Source organism: Manis javanica, chromosome 13 (genome assembly GCF_040802235.1).
Source record: "Manis javanica isolate MJ-LG chromosome 13, MJ_LKY, whole genome shotgun sequence".
NCBI lineage: Eukaryota > Metazoa > Chordata > Mammalia > Pholidota > Manidae > Manis > Manis javanica.
In genome coordinates, this window is record NC_133168.1 from 56755235 (window position 1) to 56772527 (window position 17293).

The window sequence follows — 17293 nt, forward strand, 5'->3', positions numbered from 1 at the left end:
CCATTCCTGACTACTTATAGTGTGAGAGTGAGATAATTGTTTGGGAACCTAGAACTGCTTATTTCAAGGGTGGGGACTCTTAATATGACCGCAGAGCCCAAACAGGCTCAGCTTTACCATGGGAAATCGGCAAGGCACTGTTGGCCTTCAGAAGGTTTCTCAAATCCATTCGTTTCCAACATTCTCTTGAATTCTCCTGCTGTTTATGACAAAAAGATATCTGTCCTGGTGAATGGGAACCAACAACGAATGTAGGATCTCTACCTTTGAACAAGGCTAAAAGAGGAACATGTTCACCCAAGTAATGATATTTAGTGTGTCTTCATCACAAACATTTCAAGTTGAAATGTTTCTATTAATACAGACCATTGGTCCCAGGAAGTTGTATTTTTCTAATGTGCATTTATTTACTGAGGAGAGGAAGACAAAAGTTGGACAGGAAAAAATCCAATGTCAAGAGTGCTTGCCTTAGAGAGCTTGTATCTGAAAGTCATTTTCGTGTATAGTGTGAGACCCAGTTTCTTATTCTCTAGATATCCATTATCTTCTTGAGTTAGCTGTGCTACGACTTTAAAGGATGGCATTTTTAACCTTGTGAATTGCCACTTCAAACCCTCTACCTGTTATAGAATTTACTTTTTAAATTTGTGTAAAGAAACAGCCAGACTACATTCTTTTGAATTTATGGTCAGAAACATTCACCTTGTATTTGGAAAAACATAGAATAATAATTTGCTGTCTATAACCAGCTGGCCAACAGATTCACTAAGAATAAATACCTCCATTCTCCTACCATGCCTCTCTGCAACCCTTCTTCACATCTACATACACCATAGTAGAACTAATTTACCAACCATGGTGGAAAAACACTACCAACCTGGAAGGTGGACAAGGAGAAAAGAGGTAAAGAGACTACTTGCCGACCTACCTTAATGGAAGAAGATCCTACCTTAAGCAGGAAGGAAGACGTCAGGGACAATGAGAGGATGAACCTTCAGCTCAGCCACACAAATGTTCCCTGGCATCTGGACCTATCAGAACTCTTACTCCATTCCCCTCTGGTGGTAGCACTGGACATATATAATTATTTGATATCTGTGTACTAGGTATTGGCCACTGAGGAAGAAGTTCAGGAAGCAGACTACTAGAATCCATTAAAGTTCATTCAAAAATTAGTATCGGACAACTAAAATGAGCAAGAACCTTACAACTAGGGAAAAGCAACTTTTCATTTTATCCCATGTTCTTACTATGCCACTCAAAGCATCTTTAAAAACTCCCTTCCCCAGATTTGGGGGGAAAAAAGCAGAACCAAAAAATTACAAACTGGAAACAAGATTAGAACACCTGGTTTATTTAGGAAAATTCATAATGAAAACTGCAATTGCTTATTCTGCAACTTACAAAGTAACAATTTGATATAGAAAATGATTTGGCTTTCAGTGTACAAATGGTAAAAAATAATAATAATCCATGTGATAATACATTTGACCTTCAGCAAAATCTCACATCCCTGAATTCTCCTGTTGCATGTTTTACATCATATGTTTTAAATGTTTACCATGGAAGACCAGGTTTTCAACTATATTTAATTTTTTGCTTATCGTTGCAATCTGTCAGAAGCTGTGTCTATATGATTAGAGCCCAGTCAAACTTGAGATGAAAAATTCAAGCCATTTCTTCTCCTTAGGCTGTTTTAATGTTATTTTTGTAATAGGAATGACCTTCCAAATGCCTTATTGAACAACCTGATCATATCTATCAATCATGATGAATTAGATCACTCTATCTTTCAACCCTATCTACTCATATAGACACAAACAGTAGATTTGTTAATGTAGCATTTTCCCACACCCAACCTTATAAACCACTTTAAAAGAGAACATTTCTTAGCACTTCACTATGTAAGGAGACCTTACTACTGCAACAGGCTTTGGCCATGAAAGAATACTTTCTTAAAGGCCCTATCAAGTTAACATGAAGCTTAGCAAAATAATTATTTAGGGTACTAATTAGAAACTCTCACAAATGATATGTATTTAAGAAGCTGTTATGCTTCTTTAAGTAGCTGAAGGCTAGAGAAAATATTTATTTTTTTCCATTTCTTTTAGAATACTCGGTCATTTATTTTTATCGGTATCTCCCTTTTCTCCTTAGCCCTTAATAGACCCAGTTCATTCCATCTGGGAAACACAGAAACTTGATCAGTTTACTTAAATCTTTGAAGCCTTCTTGTTTTTACTTTGTAAAGTGGTTAAGTTTCATATTCATATTCTTTTACAAATGCAGTATAAATGATATGGACAGATACACAAAAATATTGGCATAATAGTTAAAAGAAGTTAAGTCCTCTTTAACTCTACAAAAGCATATATAAAAGATGAATATGAAACCGTAACACCATTTAAGATACATTGTGTCCCAAATTATTTTAGCATTTTGACTACTTTAATTATATGAACACTGCCCAAAAATAGGTTCAAAGTACTCTGGGGAAAACAGTTTTTTCCTCTGGAATCCATCCTGGAAGCAGAAATTGTCTTCTGCTCCTTCCCCACCTTAGGCAGATGTGTAGAAGTACCTGGGCTTGGCATTGCCCAAGAGATCATCTTCATAGTTGGGTAGGCAACAAAAGAAGAAGGCACAGCCGATCAGGATGATTGTGGCTGCCCACCCGAAGCCGTAGGCCCAGTTATAGATGTAAGTGATGTTATAGTTGTCATGAAGGTTGAAGGTCTGGGTGTACTTCACAGGGTAAATTACCAGGGAGATGATCTGGAACACAGCTAAAGTGAAGAAATAACCCCAAAGTATGAATGCAAGCACAAATGAATGAACTGTAACAACAGATTAACTCCCTCTTCCACTACGTTCTTGTCTTTAAATAAGTGTTAAATCCACTTAAACAAGGCTAATGGAAAGGAATGGGGAAAGCTAGTTAATCATAAGCCAAAAAGGCTATTGAATATTGCATGTGAGATGCCTGACACTGAGTAGTATTCTGAATATATGAAATACAGACAAAAAACAGAGAATCACTCTCTAGTACACGTAAAACATTATGCATACTAAAGTAATAGATGCAAAATGTGGTGTGCAACTGAAAGCAGGGCGGTAAAAAAGAGTCTATTTTTGTCACCTTTGTACTTCCAATGCCAAACACATAGTTAGTATTTTCAGTGTTAGCAGAAATAATACATAAACATGTACATACATGTGTGCATGCACACATACAGCATAAATGACAATATTGATATAAAAGAATACACTATTGGAACACTCAATAAATGAATGACTAAATGAACAAACTAATGATATGAATGATTGATTTTATATATATTATCATTGTGTATACTTTGCCACAATTAAAAACAATCCTAGTAAAACTTTTTTGTCCATCTTAGCATTAAAATATTAAGATCTAGTAATGGCAACCAGACCTAGTAAGAACCAGAAAAACCTGCACAGCAGGTGAAAATCTGAAGAAAAAATAGAAATGAAGAGATGGAGGGCTGAGAGGAGAGAATTCCAGGCTAGGGGGAGAGAAATAAAAGAGGGAATAATCATGGTTGTCTGGGAAAGTGTAAGGGAGGATAGATGAGGAAAAACATATGTCAGGAAAATTTCTAAACTCTTTGGTATAAGAGTCACATTATTACAATTATTATTGTAACATTTTTAAACAATTCTTAAAATTAATCTACTTTTGCAGTCTTTTACAGTGATAATGTGTAATTCCACAAGTTATGATGAGAATGCACATGCTAGACTAGGTTACTCATTTTTTGTACTTGTATTTCATGGGTACCGTGCCAGGTCATAGGGTATGAACAGATTTTCACACTGTAACATAAAGACGCTACTCTCCCCAAAGGGGTCTGTTAGCTGTGCTCCCAGGAATGTACCAGGAGTGTGTAGTTCTCACACCACTTTTACTTTGCAGGATTAAGCTGTTTATGTGTTAGAGAGCTCTAGAACTAGTTTTCTTTACAATAACACCTACAACCCTCTCAGCTTGTGATGGCCATTACTAGATCTTAATATTTTAATGCTAAGGTGGATGAAAAAGTTTTGCTAGGATTGTTTTTAATTGTGGCAAAATATATACAACATAGCATTTATCCTTTTAATCATTCGTGAAGTGTACAACCCCTGGTTAACCTCAAATCTATTTCTGTCTCAATGAATTTGCCTATTCCAGACACTTTATATAAGTGAAATCATAAAATATTTGTCCTTCTATGTCTGATTTCTCTTAATATACTGTTTTCAAGATCCACATTGTAGTATATATCAAAACTTTATTCCTTTTTATGGCTAAATAATATTCCATTGAATACATGTATCACATTTTGTTTATCCATTTATCTGCTGATGACCACTTGGGCTGAAAAATGATGCTATGAACATGGGGTGCAAACATCTGTTCAAGCCTCTGCTTTTATTTTTTTTGAAAATATACCCACAAGTGGAATTGCTGGGTCATATGATTCTTCCAGGGTTTTTCAATGAATGTTGATGTCCTAGGGTATTATTTCTAATGGTGATTTCAAAGGGTATCCATCCAGTTTTCTAAGACTTGTGAAAGGAAGATGTATGAAATGTGTTTCTTAGATGAGATCTGATAAGTTTAAACTACAAAGAGTCAATCAGAAGGACAGATGGAATTCAACAAGGTTCCTTATATATTTTGAGATTCCAAGCCTTGTCTGATTTTAAGATATTATTCCAAAAGCAAACTCTGAAACATGAGGAACTCTAGAGTAAATCTTATTTTCAATCAAGAGACATCTTCAAACGTCCAGGTGAGGGCTAGGCCTGCACAGGCTGCTCTCCAGGGGCCACCTCCTTCCTCTCAGCAGGGCCTTTTTGCCCCTCAGCCAACCTACCCTAGCCTCGGCCAAACGCTTTTTCTAATTTCAGGGTACCAGCACAATGTGGTTTCCCCTCCAGCTCATGCTTGATCTCTTGGACCCCTTCTTGTCACAAGGCTTCTGACCTGTTTCCTAGATGACCATCTACTCACCTAGTATTTGTACCCAAGTCTGTAGTTGGATTTCTGCTTTGGTCCCATGAGCCTATGTTGGTACCTTGAGAAATGACCTTTGGCCTTGCTGTGCCCTTACCCACACCTTCTCTTTTCCCTCCCTCAGAAAATCCTGTTCTGCATCCAAGTCCAGCTGTGAGGCTGGAGTCCTGCCCTCTTTACAGACGTCCCTAGTGCCAGGTGCCCACCTAAAATTTCAAGTAAGTCTTGTGCCTAGATTCCTAGTTCCTATGTTCCATTAATAAATGTTCACTCTGAGCCCCACCCACCTGCACAACTAAATTCCCCACCTGGCAGCACTGGCTCTATGCCGTGGAGAAGCAAGTCCCGGGGTCTCCCATCCTACCACAGAAAACCCTCTATGACCCACCACATTCTAAGATCGTAAAACTCCTTCAACAAGTAAAATGGCTCAGGGACACTGCAGTCCCCTCGGCACGGGGCTCGCAGGAGGCCAGTGCTGGGAATATTTGCAGACACTGCAATTCCAGAGCTGACCCAGCCCTGGTCCTTCAGGGTATGAATGTCACTGGTCATGTAGTCACCTACTAGAGATAGGGGCATGCAGAGTGAAAGCCTTCCCAACTTATATGGGGAGCACAGAATACTATCTGGGGTGCGGGAGGAAAGGAAAAACATCTCTCTTCTACTTCTGCTCTTGGAGGTATATTTTCAAGGAACAGATCACAAACTGTAACTGTCAGGGGTCTTCTTTGTGGACTGGACATTATTATACTGATGTCCACTGAAGGTATGAGTGAAGAATTGCTGGTTACACAGTCTTACCAGCCAGGGCAAGGAGGCCTCCAATCACTCTCAGGAAGACGAGCATTTGGGGTCCACAGAGGGCAAAGAAGGAGAGGATGAAACAGATCACCAGGATGATAAAGCCGCAGAAGAGCATGGCAGCGGCTGCCCTCCCCCACGCTACAAGGGAAAAAAAACAGCAATTAGTAAGACAGACATGCCAAATTTAAAAATCACTATCAAAGCATCAATAGGAATTTTTTTCTATTAATTATCTGAGTGGAAGGACAGGTTTTCTTTTGACAATACTTAAGATCTCCATATCTCAAGGGAAGACGAGGCAATTCTTATGCAGGACATTAATAACTGCCGTGCAGTAATGCCTTCTCCCTCGGTTTTTGGGCAAATATTTGTATCTCTGAAATGAAAGTTATACTTCACTAAACTGTTTCCCATTTCATAAATTGGCCATATAAAGAGATATATTTAAAAGGTTCACTCAAGTTCTAACATGAAACGACAACAATAAGCATTTCTGGTATTAAACCATCCAAATTACAATCTCTTTAGGAAATGGTTCAAAGACCATTAAAAGGATCTTTGTTTCATATTAATGTTTGGTTCCCTGCAAAAATAATCATTGAAAATATACTCTTATGACTAAAGCAGTGAAATAAAACAATTCAATTATAAAGTAGCTGCTATTTTTAAACAAGTGTAGGTGCAAATAACCTTTCTAATTTTTGGCTAAGTTTTAACTTCTTAAGTATTCAGAATTTTCTGCACAAGAGTTCTTAAGTATTGATACTGGCCCACGAGCAGTCAGGATGCATGGCAATAGAGGTCTAGGTTTGAAGATGTACCTTGCTGTCATTCTACTCTGTGTTTCTAGGGAGAACCATGATAACAGGCTAACAATACCAGTCAATAATTCCCAGTATTTCACATGCACTGATCTTTAAAATCTCTTCGCACACAACCTTCTCTCTAAAGGTAACAATTTTCATGAAGGCCAGGTACTAGGGTAAGAACTTGAGCACACTAGCTCACTGTATCCTCACAATAATTTTTTTAACATTCATACTCTTACTGTTTCTTTAAAAATGAGGACATACTAAGACTCTGAGAGTTCAAATAACCTGCCTGTAGCTACACAGCTGGTAAGTGGTTTAGGCAGTTTGATTTCCAGCCTGCCTGAATCCAAAACATGGCTCTTTTTTTAATAGATAATTTACATACCATAAAATTCACCTTTTCAATGTGTACAATTCAGTAGTTTCTATTGTCTTCACAGAGCTACACAACCATCACTTACAATCCCAAAATTTCCAGCACCCCCAAAAAACCCCATATCCTTTAGAAGTCATTTCCCTTTCCCCACCTGGTCCAGCTTTTTGCAATCACTAATCCACTTTCAGTCTCTAATAAATTCGCCTATTCTGGACGTTTTATATAAATGGAATCAAAGACTATGTGGCCTTTTGTGACTATCTTCTCTCACCTAGAGTAATGTTTTCAAGTTTCATCCATGCTGTCTTTCCTTTTTGTGGCCAAAAAATATTCTACTGTCAGGCTGTCCCACATTTTATTTATCCATTCATTCATTAATGGATGAGCCTGCACTCTTACCTATTACTCTTTATGGCATTTGAAAAGGAGAGTCATGAGCACCTCTGCCCTGGTTTTACTCCTATGCCAGCACAACTCATGTGACAAATGTGTCTTTTCTTAATTCTAGGTCATTCAATTGGTCAAAGTTAAAGAGAGGGCACCACAGAAAGAGCAAGGGCTTCAAAGGCAGCTGAATCTCACTTATACCCTTCCTGCCTCTGCCACTGATTAGTCACTGTCAGTCTACAAATCTCTTAACCAATGCTAAAAATGCCTTATTTCAAGATTATTCTGAGGGGAAGAGCCCTTGTGTGAAGCCACAGAGCTCTTAATTCACCAGTCTTCACTGTTCAAAAGTTCCTCGTGTATTCCTACAACTTTTCTCTAGTACCTCCAGTTTCCACTTGATTCTACATTTGCACGGTTCTGCACCATCCCACAGAGATTGTTCCTCCATTACCCACTGCATGTTCATACCTTCACCTGTTACAGACAAACCTGGGCTAAGTTCCCCTGTTCCTGTCCTCAACCCCTCTCTCCCTCCAGATTTTTAAAGGACTAGGCATAATAGGTTATTAAGGAGAAGACACATTTTTATGTCTCAGAAATACCATGTTTTCCCACAAATGACCCCTGAGTGGCACTGGTCAGAATGAGACTGAAACAGTACATGAGTGAGCCCAATTTTATATTAATAATTGTCATGACTTTGCTCCAAATCTTGCTCTTCCTATAAGACCTATAAGACATTTTAGGAGCAAGCTAAAAGAGAAATGTTTTATTTTAAAATAGAAATGAATAAAGCAAGTGTGAAATTTGGTTAAGTCTCTTTTATCACTTTTGTTTTGTCCTTTAAGTAAGGGAACTATGCTTTGGGAGACATTAATTAATCAGATCACCTCAAAGTCTAGCCCAGAGACCACGGAGTCAAAATCGTCTGTGGTGCCCTTAAGAATACAGATTCCAGTGCCTCCCACCCAACCCACAGAATCAGAGCTGGAGAGGTCATGCCCAGGAATCTGAATTTTCCTAGCATTTTCCTAATCCACACTGAAGTTTGAGGCCAAGTAAGATAGATGGTTAAATTCCTAATAAAAACAGATGCAGCACTGCCCAAAAAGAGCATATAAGTTTCAGTATGTGACCTGTTGTCAATTACAGTCTGACTCCCATAGATGTTTATGGCTACTGCCAATCATTAAACTCAATTATTAAATCCAATCATTAAATTCAAATAAGTAGATATTAATGTTTCTTTTTAAGTTGAGTTCACAGGTTAGAAACTCCAGTGAAAGGCCACATACCTATATAAGCACACAGTAGAATGTAAACATAATGGAAATTAATTGCATAGTAGAATGTGAGTTTTCAATAAAAACAGGAAAAACTTTCTAGCAAAGCATACATTTCATGACTAAACTTTGACAATCACAGATTAAGGTTTTAAAACTGTGGCTAAATAAATTACGTATGATGTTGCTATAAACAGTAATACAAATTATTTTTCCTGTATATCTGAGGAAGATTAGTAACAAGCAGATTATTGCTATTATTACATCCTCTAATGTTATAGCTGAGGTATAATTTACATGTAGTTTCAAGTACTTGAATTAAACAAAAGAAATAGCAAACCAATTCACCTAGCCTAGGAACATAAATATAAATACACACCATTTTAAGAACTTTTCCTATTATATGTTAAATCAGCCGGTGTCTTGCTTATTTGAAATGCTGAGTCTAAAGAAAATCAAAATGGAAAATTAAGCAACATCGTGTCTTAAGAAGGGCTGCCCTGGAAGTAGAATGTGTAAAACCTGCTCCCATAGCATGGAAACACCTACTCTGAATCATTTAGCTACCCATTAAGGTAGAAATCTTGGCATGGTTTATAAGATCCTGGTTGATAAATCCAGATCAGTGACTATTTTATTGCATGATGAACTGAGCCTACCAGGTCTGAGCAGGGTCCTCCCAGCCTAATACTCTGCCTGAGAAGGGGACCCACAGCCATGGACTTCCGACTCAGCACTTAACCATGACATACATTTCAAAAAGTTAAGATAAGTCTGAATCCTAAGTTGCTTTGGTCTCAGTTATCCAGAATGAGCCTAGTACCTACAAATTTACCCAGTCCTTTTGGGAGCTGTTTTTATTTTATATTATACAACAGTATAAATTATAACATATTTACAAACCCCAGTGGAAAATGTCAACTTTGACAACTTACCCTAAAACTACGTCTTCCATGATTCAACAGATGGTCCTCAGGTCTTGGAAGGCAGACTGTTCATGTTTATCTCTTCTAAAGACAAGTCTGTCCTTCCATTATTTTACATACTAAATTTTATTGCCTTTCTTAATTGTATGTGTAAGAGAGTGGAGAAAGTCCCACTGTCAATTATCATTCTCTGAATTGAGGCCACAAAAGCCCACAGCACCCTACGTAAATAGGTTCTGTGTTTGTGTGTAGGAGTGCTTTTTGTTTTGTTTCCTTAAGGAAAGAACAGTTCAGCATTCTATATATAATCTGTTGTGTCCTGAGTTTATTTTCATAAAGTGCCAGCTGCAGAAGTTCATGTTATCAAGGAAACCAGCAGTGGAGAAATCCACTTTTAAATAAGATCACTAAAGATCCATTTAGATGAACAACAGTTTACAGAATTTTGCTATCACTTGCAAAGATTCAAGAACATAAAAACCATTCAAAGGTCATTAATGAAATTCGGAGTTTTTCCTAAGAGAGGGTTTTAAGTTTTTGATGTGAAGAAAATGCCGTATCTTTTCTCCAAAGCTGATGTATGAACACACAAAGTTGCAAGGCAAGTGCAGCCAGGAGAAGACCAGTAAGGTCAATGGACAGGAAAAGAGACAAGGTAAAAAATAAGGAACTTGAATGTCAAACTAGAAACAACAAATCAATCTGAAGCTTGTGAAAACTAAAAAAGAAAAAAAAGAAAAAAAAAGACTTTTAAGACAATTAAAGTTTTAGGTAATATTTTGGAGACTGTCACTAATTTTTCCCCCAAAGTTAGTATTTCTTTTAATGTGCTTGCTACATTCTTCAGTAGTTTTACACATTCTTCAGTAGTTTTACATGAGCCCCAAACATTGACCAAAACAGCATTTGGCCTAGTCCCTTACTCAGGGCCCTGCAGACACTAACCTGTCACCCAAATAGAGCAGTGTCCCTTTCCAGAACAAAGGAGTCATCTACAAACACCATGAAGGCCCTGCCTAGTGATTCAGAGCTCATTTTTTCTATAGGGTTCTTTATGTCACATCCAGGCAGAACTGAAAACTGGATAAATCCATAATTGAAAAAATTTTTTAAATTCTATCTACAGATAAATATAATCATAGGTGGATGATATATTAAAAAGATTGTGCATGTTCACTGAGATCATCTGCAATCATATAGGCCAGGGTTTCTGGAACTTAAGTGCTTTCAAATCACCTGGGGATCCTGTTAAAATGCAGATTCTGATTCAGCAGGCAGGGCCAGGGACGATAGTCCAGGAACCTCCCAAATAATGCTGATACTGCTGCTCGGCAACACTTTGAGTAGCAAAAACCTGGAGGACAACTCCTAACAGGTCTCCAAAAAAGTCTGCACTTAAAGAAGCGATTCTGCGAAGTTTTAGAAGGCAGGCAGTAGAGGAGCGGCAGGGCCATGTGGGAAAGCATTCCGTGGTGGCTGTGAGAGTCTTCAGGGCTCTCCAGTCTCCCCTGAAACTGAGCCAGATGGTAACTATTTACTCTTGTGTTTTTGTAGAACCAAGAGACTTTACCCCTTTGTGGTCTTAGTGGGGAAATCATCCTACACAGGAAGATATGAAAACAGGGAATTGTACCCCAAATTGAGACAAGAGAACTAGCAGGGAATTTGGGATCTACCCGCAAATAGTTGAAAGTCTGTCCAATGGAAGAAGGCTGGAAAGTAGCATTTACAGGGAAGCACATTTCAGTTCCGTTGGTATAAGAGAAGTTAAGTACTTTCAAACTGCATCATCCAGGGAACGGAATTAAGTTGCCGGACAAAGGGGAGAAGCTCAGTGTAGTCGTCCGTGGTGCTGATAGTGGGGCTTTGGTCAAATTGCTGTTAGGTGCATTCCACTCCTAATTTTGTAATCTGGGAGTCTGTCTCCGTTTATAAGGAAGAAGACAAGTCAGGGCATGAAAAAGGGACTGAGGCTCTCAGTTGGTTATGCTAAGTGCAACAAATGGCCTAGATCACTGGTTCCTGGGTTTCTAGATTTTATTTAAAAAATACATCTATGTTTTTTAATTATAGAAATCAACAGTGGCCAACTTTTATTTTGCTAAGCAAGGATGGGAACATGCACTCGCAAAAAGTAACCTGTCTACTAATGCCTAATTTCCATGAAATGAGAGCATTTTAATACTTCATGCTGCCACAAAAAGCCAGCCACAAAAGCATAATCTCAAAATGAAATCCTTTAAGTTGAATTTAGCCTAATACAAACCTGTTCACTTTGTACTTATTTTTCTCATTTCCTGTACATTTAAGAACCAAAGGGCTAAATGATCTAAAACTATTTTATGTAATATTCTGATTCTTTAACTTCATCAGTGGCCAATTTCATGTGAAAATAATACTATATATATTCTGGTGGTATTCAAAGGATGTCTTTGGTAAAAATGAGTTCAGATCCAGTGCAAGCATTCTGCAGCCTGGCCACACTGACTCCGATTGTCATTCTCGGTGCATAACCGCATCCCCAAGAGTCCCCACCCTGACAAGCTGGAGTTTGCCTGGGGTCTGAAATCTGTTGCTGATGCTTAAAACATCCTCCTGATGTATTCTTTCTGAAAACTGGGGAAAGGTGCTGGCAGTGCAAAAATGGTATGCATGAACATGCAAATTTAATTTTGCATTTTATTTATAGGTATATTAGAATGACTATTTCAATACTTAAATCTAGATTTTCTACTTTGAAAAATACAAACCATGACTTTTTAAAAAAATTCAAACAAGTATCTGTTACATAGGGTATTTATTATCATGTAAAAGAAAATATTCAGTGTAATAATTTGACTCAGTTATGAGGGAAAATGAGGTGATATGATCCTCTGAAATTTATTTTTAAAGTGTTAACAGTGAAAAATATAATATTCTGATTTTTTAAAAATTCTAAAGAACTACTTGCCTGTATAAAAAAAATCTATAGTATTTAGTATTATTGCCAATACTTGCCAGGAATAACTTGTGTCTTGAATACCAAAACGACCATATTAATGTTATGAATATGAACTTGTAAAAGAGTTTACAAGCACTTTGTAATAAAAAGGCATGTTTTCTTAATAAAATGGTAAAACACAACATTTATTTTTTAGTACATACCAAGAAGTACCGTGCCAAAAAATGGATATACACACTCAATTCCCTATATTGAGTTATCATTTTAATAGAAGCCTTATTCATTGTACATATGTGGGAGTGTTTATACATATGTAAACTACTTACTACATTTCAGATAAAGTATGACCTCATGTAAACATATTATTTTTGACAAGGCCTTATGGAGGCTATCTGAAAATCTCAAAAGCTCAGAGATAGCCTACTGCAGGAATGTATAATTTCCATACTTGTGAGACAAAACTAGCTGAGTCCAGAGTTGGAACGAAGTATAATAAACACTCCAATTCATCTTTGCCTACAGTAACCTTAGATGGGCCTCTCCAGAGAATTCGCATCCATTTTTTTCTTCTCAGGGTCACCTCATTAAAGTGGATCCTGGATTCATGCTATGATTCCAGATCTTGAGCAAAAACTGTATCTCACCCATTACTGGCAGTAATTATCTTTGCAAAGGTCATGGGAATAACTAAACTAGGATGTAAGAAAATCATTTATGAGAATCAGTCTTGCTGCATCATAACGGTAATAATAGATTTTTCAAGATTCACTTGGAAAACAACTTTTCCAAAAACCAATTTCTATATCATACTGAAATATAAGCAATATATTGGATCAGTGTTTTCTTCACAGTTAAAAGAGCGAATGCTTTGGATTTCCATCTAATTAAAAAATTAAGAAACACAACCTGCTGATTCCCTCCATATACAAGGCACCTATCAGTGGGAGGCTGGAAAAGCCACACCCTAGGACAATGAGCTCATCCTGCAAGTCATGAAAAATAAAAACTGCCTTGTGCAGGTTTCACAAGAGGGCTGTGGTTACAGCCACAGCCTTGCAGGTCAGATCATGTCCCAGGAACAGTGGCTGGCTGATCATAGCTCTGCCCGCACCCTCTCCTATCTGCACACTAACCTTCTTCATATGTGGAGGATTGCTGAGTATTGTTTGGGTGTGTATCAGTCTTTCCAGTGAGGTGTGATTACCGAGTCTGTTTAAAAACACGCCTTTTAAAGCAGACCTGTAAGTTCCCTACAAGGGTCTGAGTTCCAGTGCTTTTTAACTAAAAGATAACATATTATTTCAAAGACATTAATTTCTTGTAACATCCCTAAAGACTTGGGATAATACAAATCCTGGCAGGGCTGCTGTTTGTGTTTTAAAAGAGAAAAAACACAACCTTGAAAGAAAGAAGGAATTCCATGCAGTCTTTACATTTTATTGCCAGCTAATGAGGACCATGTTTCCTTTTGTCAGAAAGCTCCTGGTAGGAATATTTCAGACAATTCCATGGTAGGTAAGATACAGAACCAAGCCTGGGATACAGGGCCCCAGAACCACAAGTACGAAGAGTCTTGCTGGGGGGTCTGGGTCACTTCGACATAAAGAATCCAGCCAAAGGTCCTATCAGAGAATGAAAAATTGGCAGAGACGCCTTACTTCTCAGTTTTAAACTATTTAACTCAATTGGGAAGACCCCATTCCGCAGTATTTGGCTTTAAATTTCAGATTATGCTCATACTTAAACCTTTGTGTCCCACATCCCCCACACAACAGACTCCAGCAGTTCCTCAGTTCCTCACGTCTACCCTCCAGAGCGAGTGGCACCAGTTCCAGCCCGGCCGTTACCAAGTCAAGCACCCAGGCCTCCCCCGTCCTGGAAAAATATACCATCAACAATATATTAAATTTGTCAACTCTGCTTCATTTTGCTAGTGTAGGAGACATGTTTGCTGTTTAGATTTCAAATCAGAGTAAAATAAAGATTTCTAAACAACTGCCTCGCTTAAGCCAAAAGACACCTAAAACAAAGGCTAACACGAACTAACCTGATGCCGGATGACTGCAGTATCTATTGAATCTTACCTGCTAAACTTTGCCTGAAAAGGCTTTTTTAATTGCAGAAGGGCTGCTTTCGTATAGTTCATAAACGAATACACCTACATTAGGGAAGGCACGTATTTTAACATTTATATTTTAATCATAAGAATCAGAGGAGGAGGAGGAGTGGGAAGAAATTTCAGTAGGTTTCCAAAAAAATATACTTTGTTCAGTATATTTACCCACCTAAACCTTTTAAATGGCTGAAAATCACCTTTGGCACGAACCCGATAAACCCTATTTAAAAAACATGTTTTGAATTAGGGCCGTTTTCTCCCAGCGTTGAGCCCGGTCTTGGGCACTCACAGCTTTATTTTGTTAATGTAGGGTACAGGAACCTAAGCTCTAAAGAGGTTTGTTAGAATCACCCATAGCCCCTGCTCCTGTTCTGTCCTTCACGAATGGCAGCTTCCGAAGGCGGCGCCCTCCCTGGGAGACGGAGACCGCGCGGCAGCTGCCCGGAGGGCTTCCCGGAGGCGGCGGCGCTACTCACCATACTCCATGAGGCTCTGGCAGCCCTCCTCGAAGGACCCGCTGCCGCCGCCCTCTTGCCAGCATCGCCACCACAGCGAGGACGTCTCCTGATGGTTGCTCGACTGCAGCCAGCCGCGGCCGGCCAGCGCGACGATGTCGAAGGCAATGGCGCTGAGCAGGAGCATGGGCAGGATCCACCTGCAGCGCTCGCAGGCCAGGCCGCAGCGCAGCATCTCGACGGGGGTGGCGCGGACGAGAGGAGCGCGCGGGGCTCGGACGCTGGCGGAAAGTGGCGGGCGAGCGCGGGCAGCGGGACAAAAGGGAAGAGGCCGCGGGGAGGCGGCTCCCGGGCGGACGCGGCTCGGGGCGCGCGGGCCCCACCTAGATTCCGGTGAGTCAGAGCGCGCCGCCCCGACCTGCCCCGCCGGGCCGGGGCGCAAGGGGAGAGGCGGTGCCGGCTCGGGTTACACCGGGTGTGGGGGCGCTTAACCCTGCCCGGAGCGGCCCGGTGCGGCCCCGCGCGCCTCTGCGCTTCCCCAGCCTCATATGAAACCCTCCGACTTGATCCAGTCGCACCAGATGTTTTTCTTCTCAGTGCTTCAAGGTGTACACGTTTTTATCTGCTTAACACCAGCTAACTAACCCCTGATGGCGGATAATGGTCTGATTTTCAACAATACCATATTTAAGTTTCAAGCAGTTTGAGAAGGATGTTCAAAGTGTACGCGCGGGTCAGTACTGCCCTCCATCGAATGCCTGTGCCAAACCCAGGAGCCCGACCCGGACCGTCCCTGGCGGAGGTGGGCCCTTCCTCCTGGCTCCACCTTTGTACCTTGTACCAGGGCTCCGTTCATATGCTTATCTGTTTACAGGCCTGTCTTTCCGCTGGATCACCAGGTCGTTGACAGCGGAGACCTTGTTTTATTTAACTGTGTATCCCTGGTGTCTAGCACCGTTTCTGGATCTTAAAGGGAACTCAATGAACATCTTGGACACACTGATTTTAGCAGATGCCCACTTGAGTCTTGGAAGTGATTTGTCTAGCTGCCTCAGACACCCTCAGGTCCTGTCTGCTGAGTCTACTCCCTATCACAAATGTCTTACCTAGTGAAACCCTCCTTTACTCCTCTCATTTACTATTTGAGATTTCTCCAAATAACAACTATAGGATAGCATGCAACCAGCACCTAAAATCCCACTACCAGCGTCCTGGCCCTGTTTCTGTCACCACTCTGACCCTGCAGGTGTGGTAGTGAAGGTGGGGGGCACCCTGGAGAGGGACTGAAGAGAAACAAAACCTTGGTGTCAGGCACCAGGGTGGCCTTGGGCAAATGATGAAAAACATTCAAGGAGAGTCATATCTTACTTTGTACCTCCAAAATTTCTTCTCAATCCCTTGCCTTTTTGATTAATTTGATATGAAAGATGTGGGAAATACTTAGCAAAGCTTATTAACATTTAGTCCTCAATAGAAACAGAATATTATTTTTCTTAGCTAATTCTCTGGCAATTTTTGAGGACAAAAAAATTAAGTACTGAGAAAATGAGTGTCTGAAACCACGTGAAAGATTTTCCCCAACCTTAATTTTACAGAAGTCAAGTTCACATATTTTCATTAGAGACAAATATTTTCACTTTCAAAGAATAGCATTAATAGGGGGTATTCCATGGAGAATTAACAGCATGCAGTGTAGATTGTTAAAGAAAATATACTCTCCAGGTTCTCAACAGTAATGAAAACATTTAATTAACTGCATATAATATATTTGTGAGAAAAAAAGTCATATTCTTACAAATAAGACAGTACTGATCATGAGCAAAGCGGTTTCAGACTGAGTTTCATTGGTATCTTAACATCTCTGAATAATTATGGACTAAATATAACTTATTTTTCTTCTTCCAATACACTTAGGAAAAGAGCTTATTGCTGTTGAGGTGAAAGCAAGGAAAGTGAGAATTTCTGGAGGAGACTAAACTCACCCTGGTTTGGTTCCAACAGGAACGTATTTACATGACTTACATACAGAAGGTGAAACCAGTTAGACCAGATTCAGATCTTTTTTCAAACTAGTTGTGTGACATTGGGCCACTTAACTTCTTTGTGCCTCAGTTTCCTCATCTATAAAATGGATAGTGCTCGCCCCATAGTGTTGTAA

General features: G+C 39.5%; 1 protein-coding gene across 1 annotated transcript; it reads right to left on the reverse strand.

The window, feature by feature from the left end:
• Positions 1-1333: 1333 nt before the first annotated feature.
• On the reverse strand, positions 1334-15482 carry PERP (p53 apoptosis effector related to PMP22). The gene is made up of 3 exons (XM_017665317.3): positions 15157-15482; positions 5834-5974; positions 1334-2786 (listed from the first exon to the last, which is right to left on the reverse strand). Exons 1-3 carry the CDS (start codon positions 15368-15370, stop codon positions 2560-2562), a joined length of 582 nt encoding a protein of 193 aa, XP_017520806.1. The 5' UTR covers positions 15371-15482; the 3' UTR covers positions 1334-2559.
• Between the last annotated feature and the right edge of the window lie 1811 nt (positions 15483-17293).

Excerpts from the sequence above, each read along its gene's own strand:
- PERP (XM_017665317.3), bottom strand. The coding sequence starts at position 15,370 with ATGCTGCGCTGCGGCCTGGCCTGCGAGCGCTGCAGGTGGATCCTGCCC. Across the intron at positions 5,975-15,156 it reads CCAGAGCCTCATGGAGTATG|CGTGGGGGAGGGCAGCCGCT; the intron begins GTGAGTAGCGCC and ends TTTCCCTTGTAG. Across the intron at positions 2,787-5,833 it reads AGGCCTCCTTGCCCTGGCTG|CTGTGTTCCAGATCATCTCC; the intron begins GTAAGACTGTGT and ends TCTTCACTTTAG.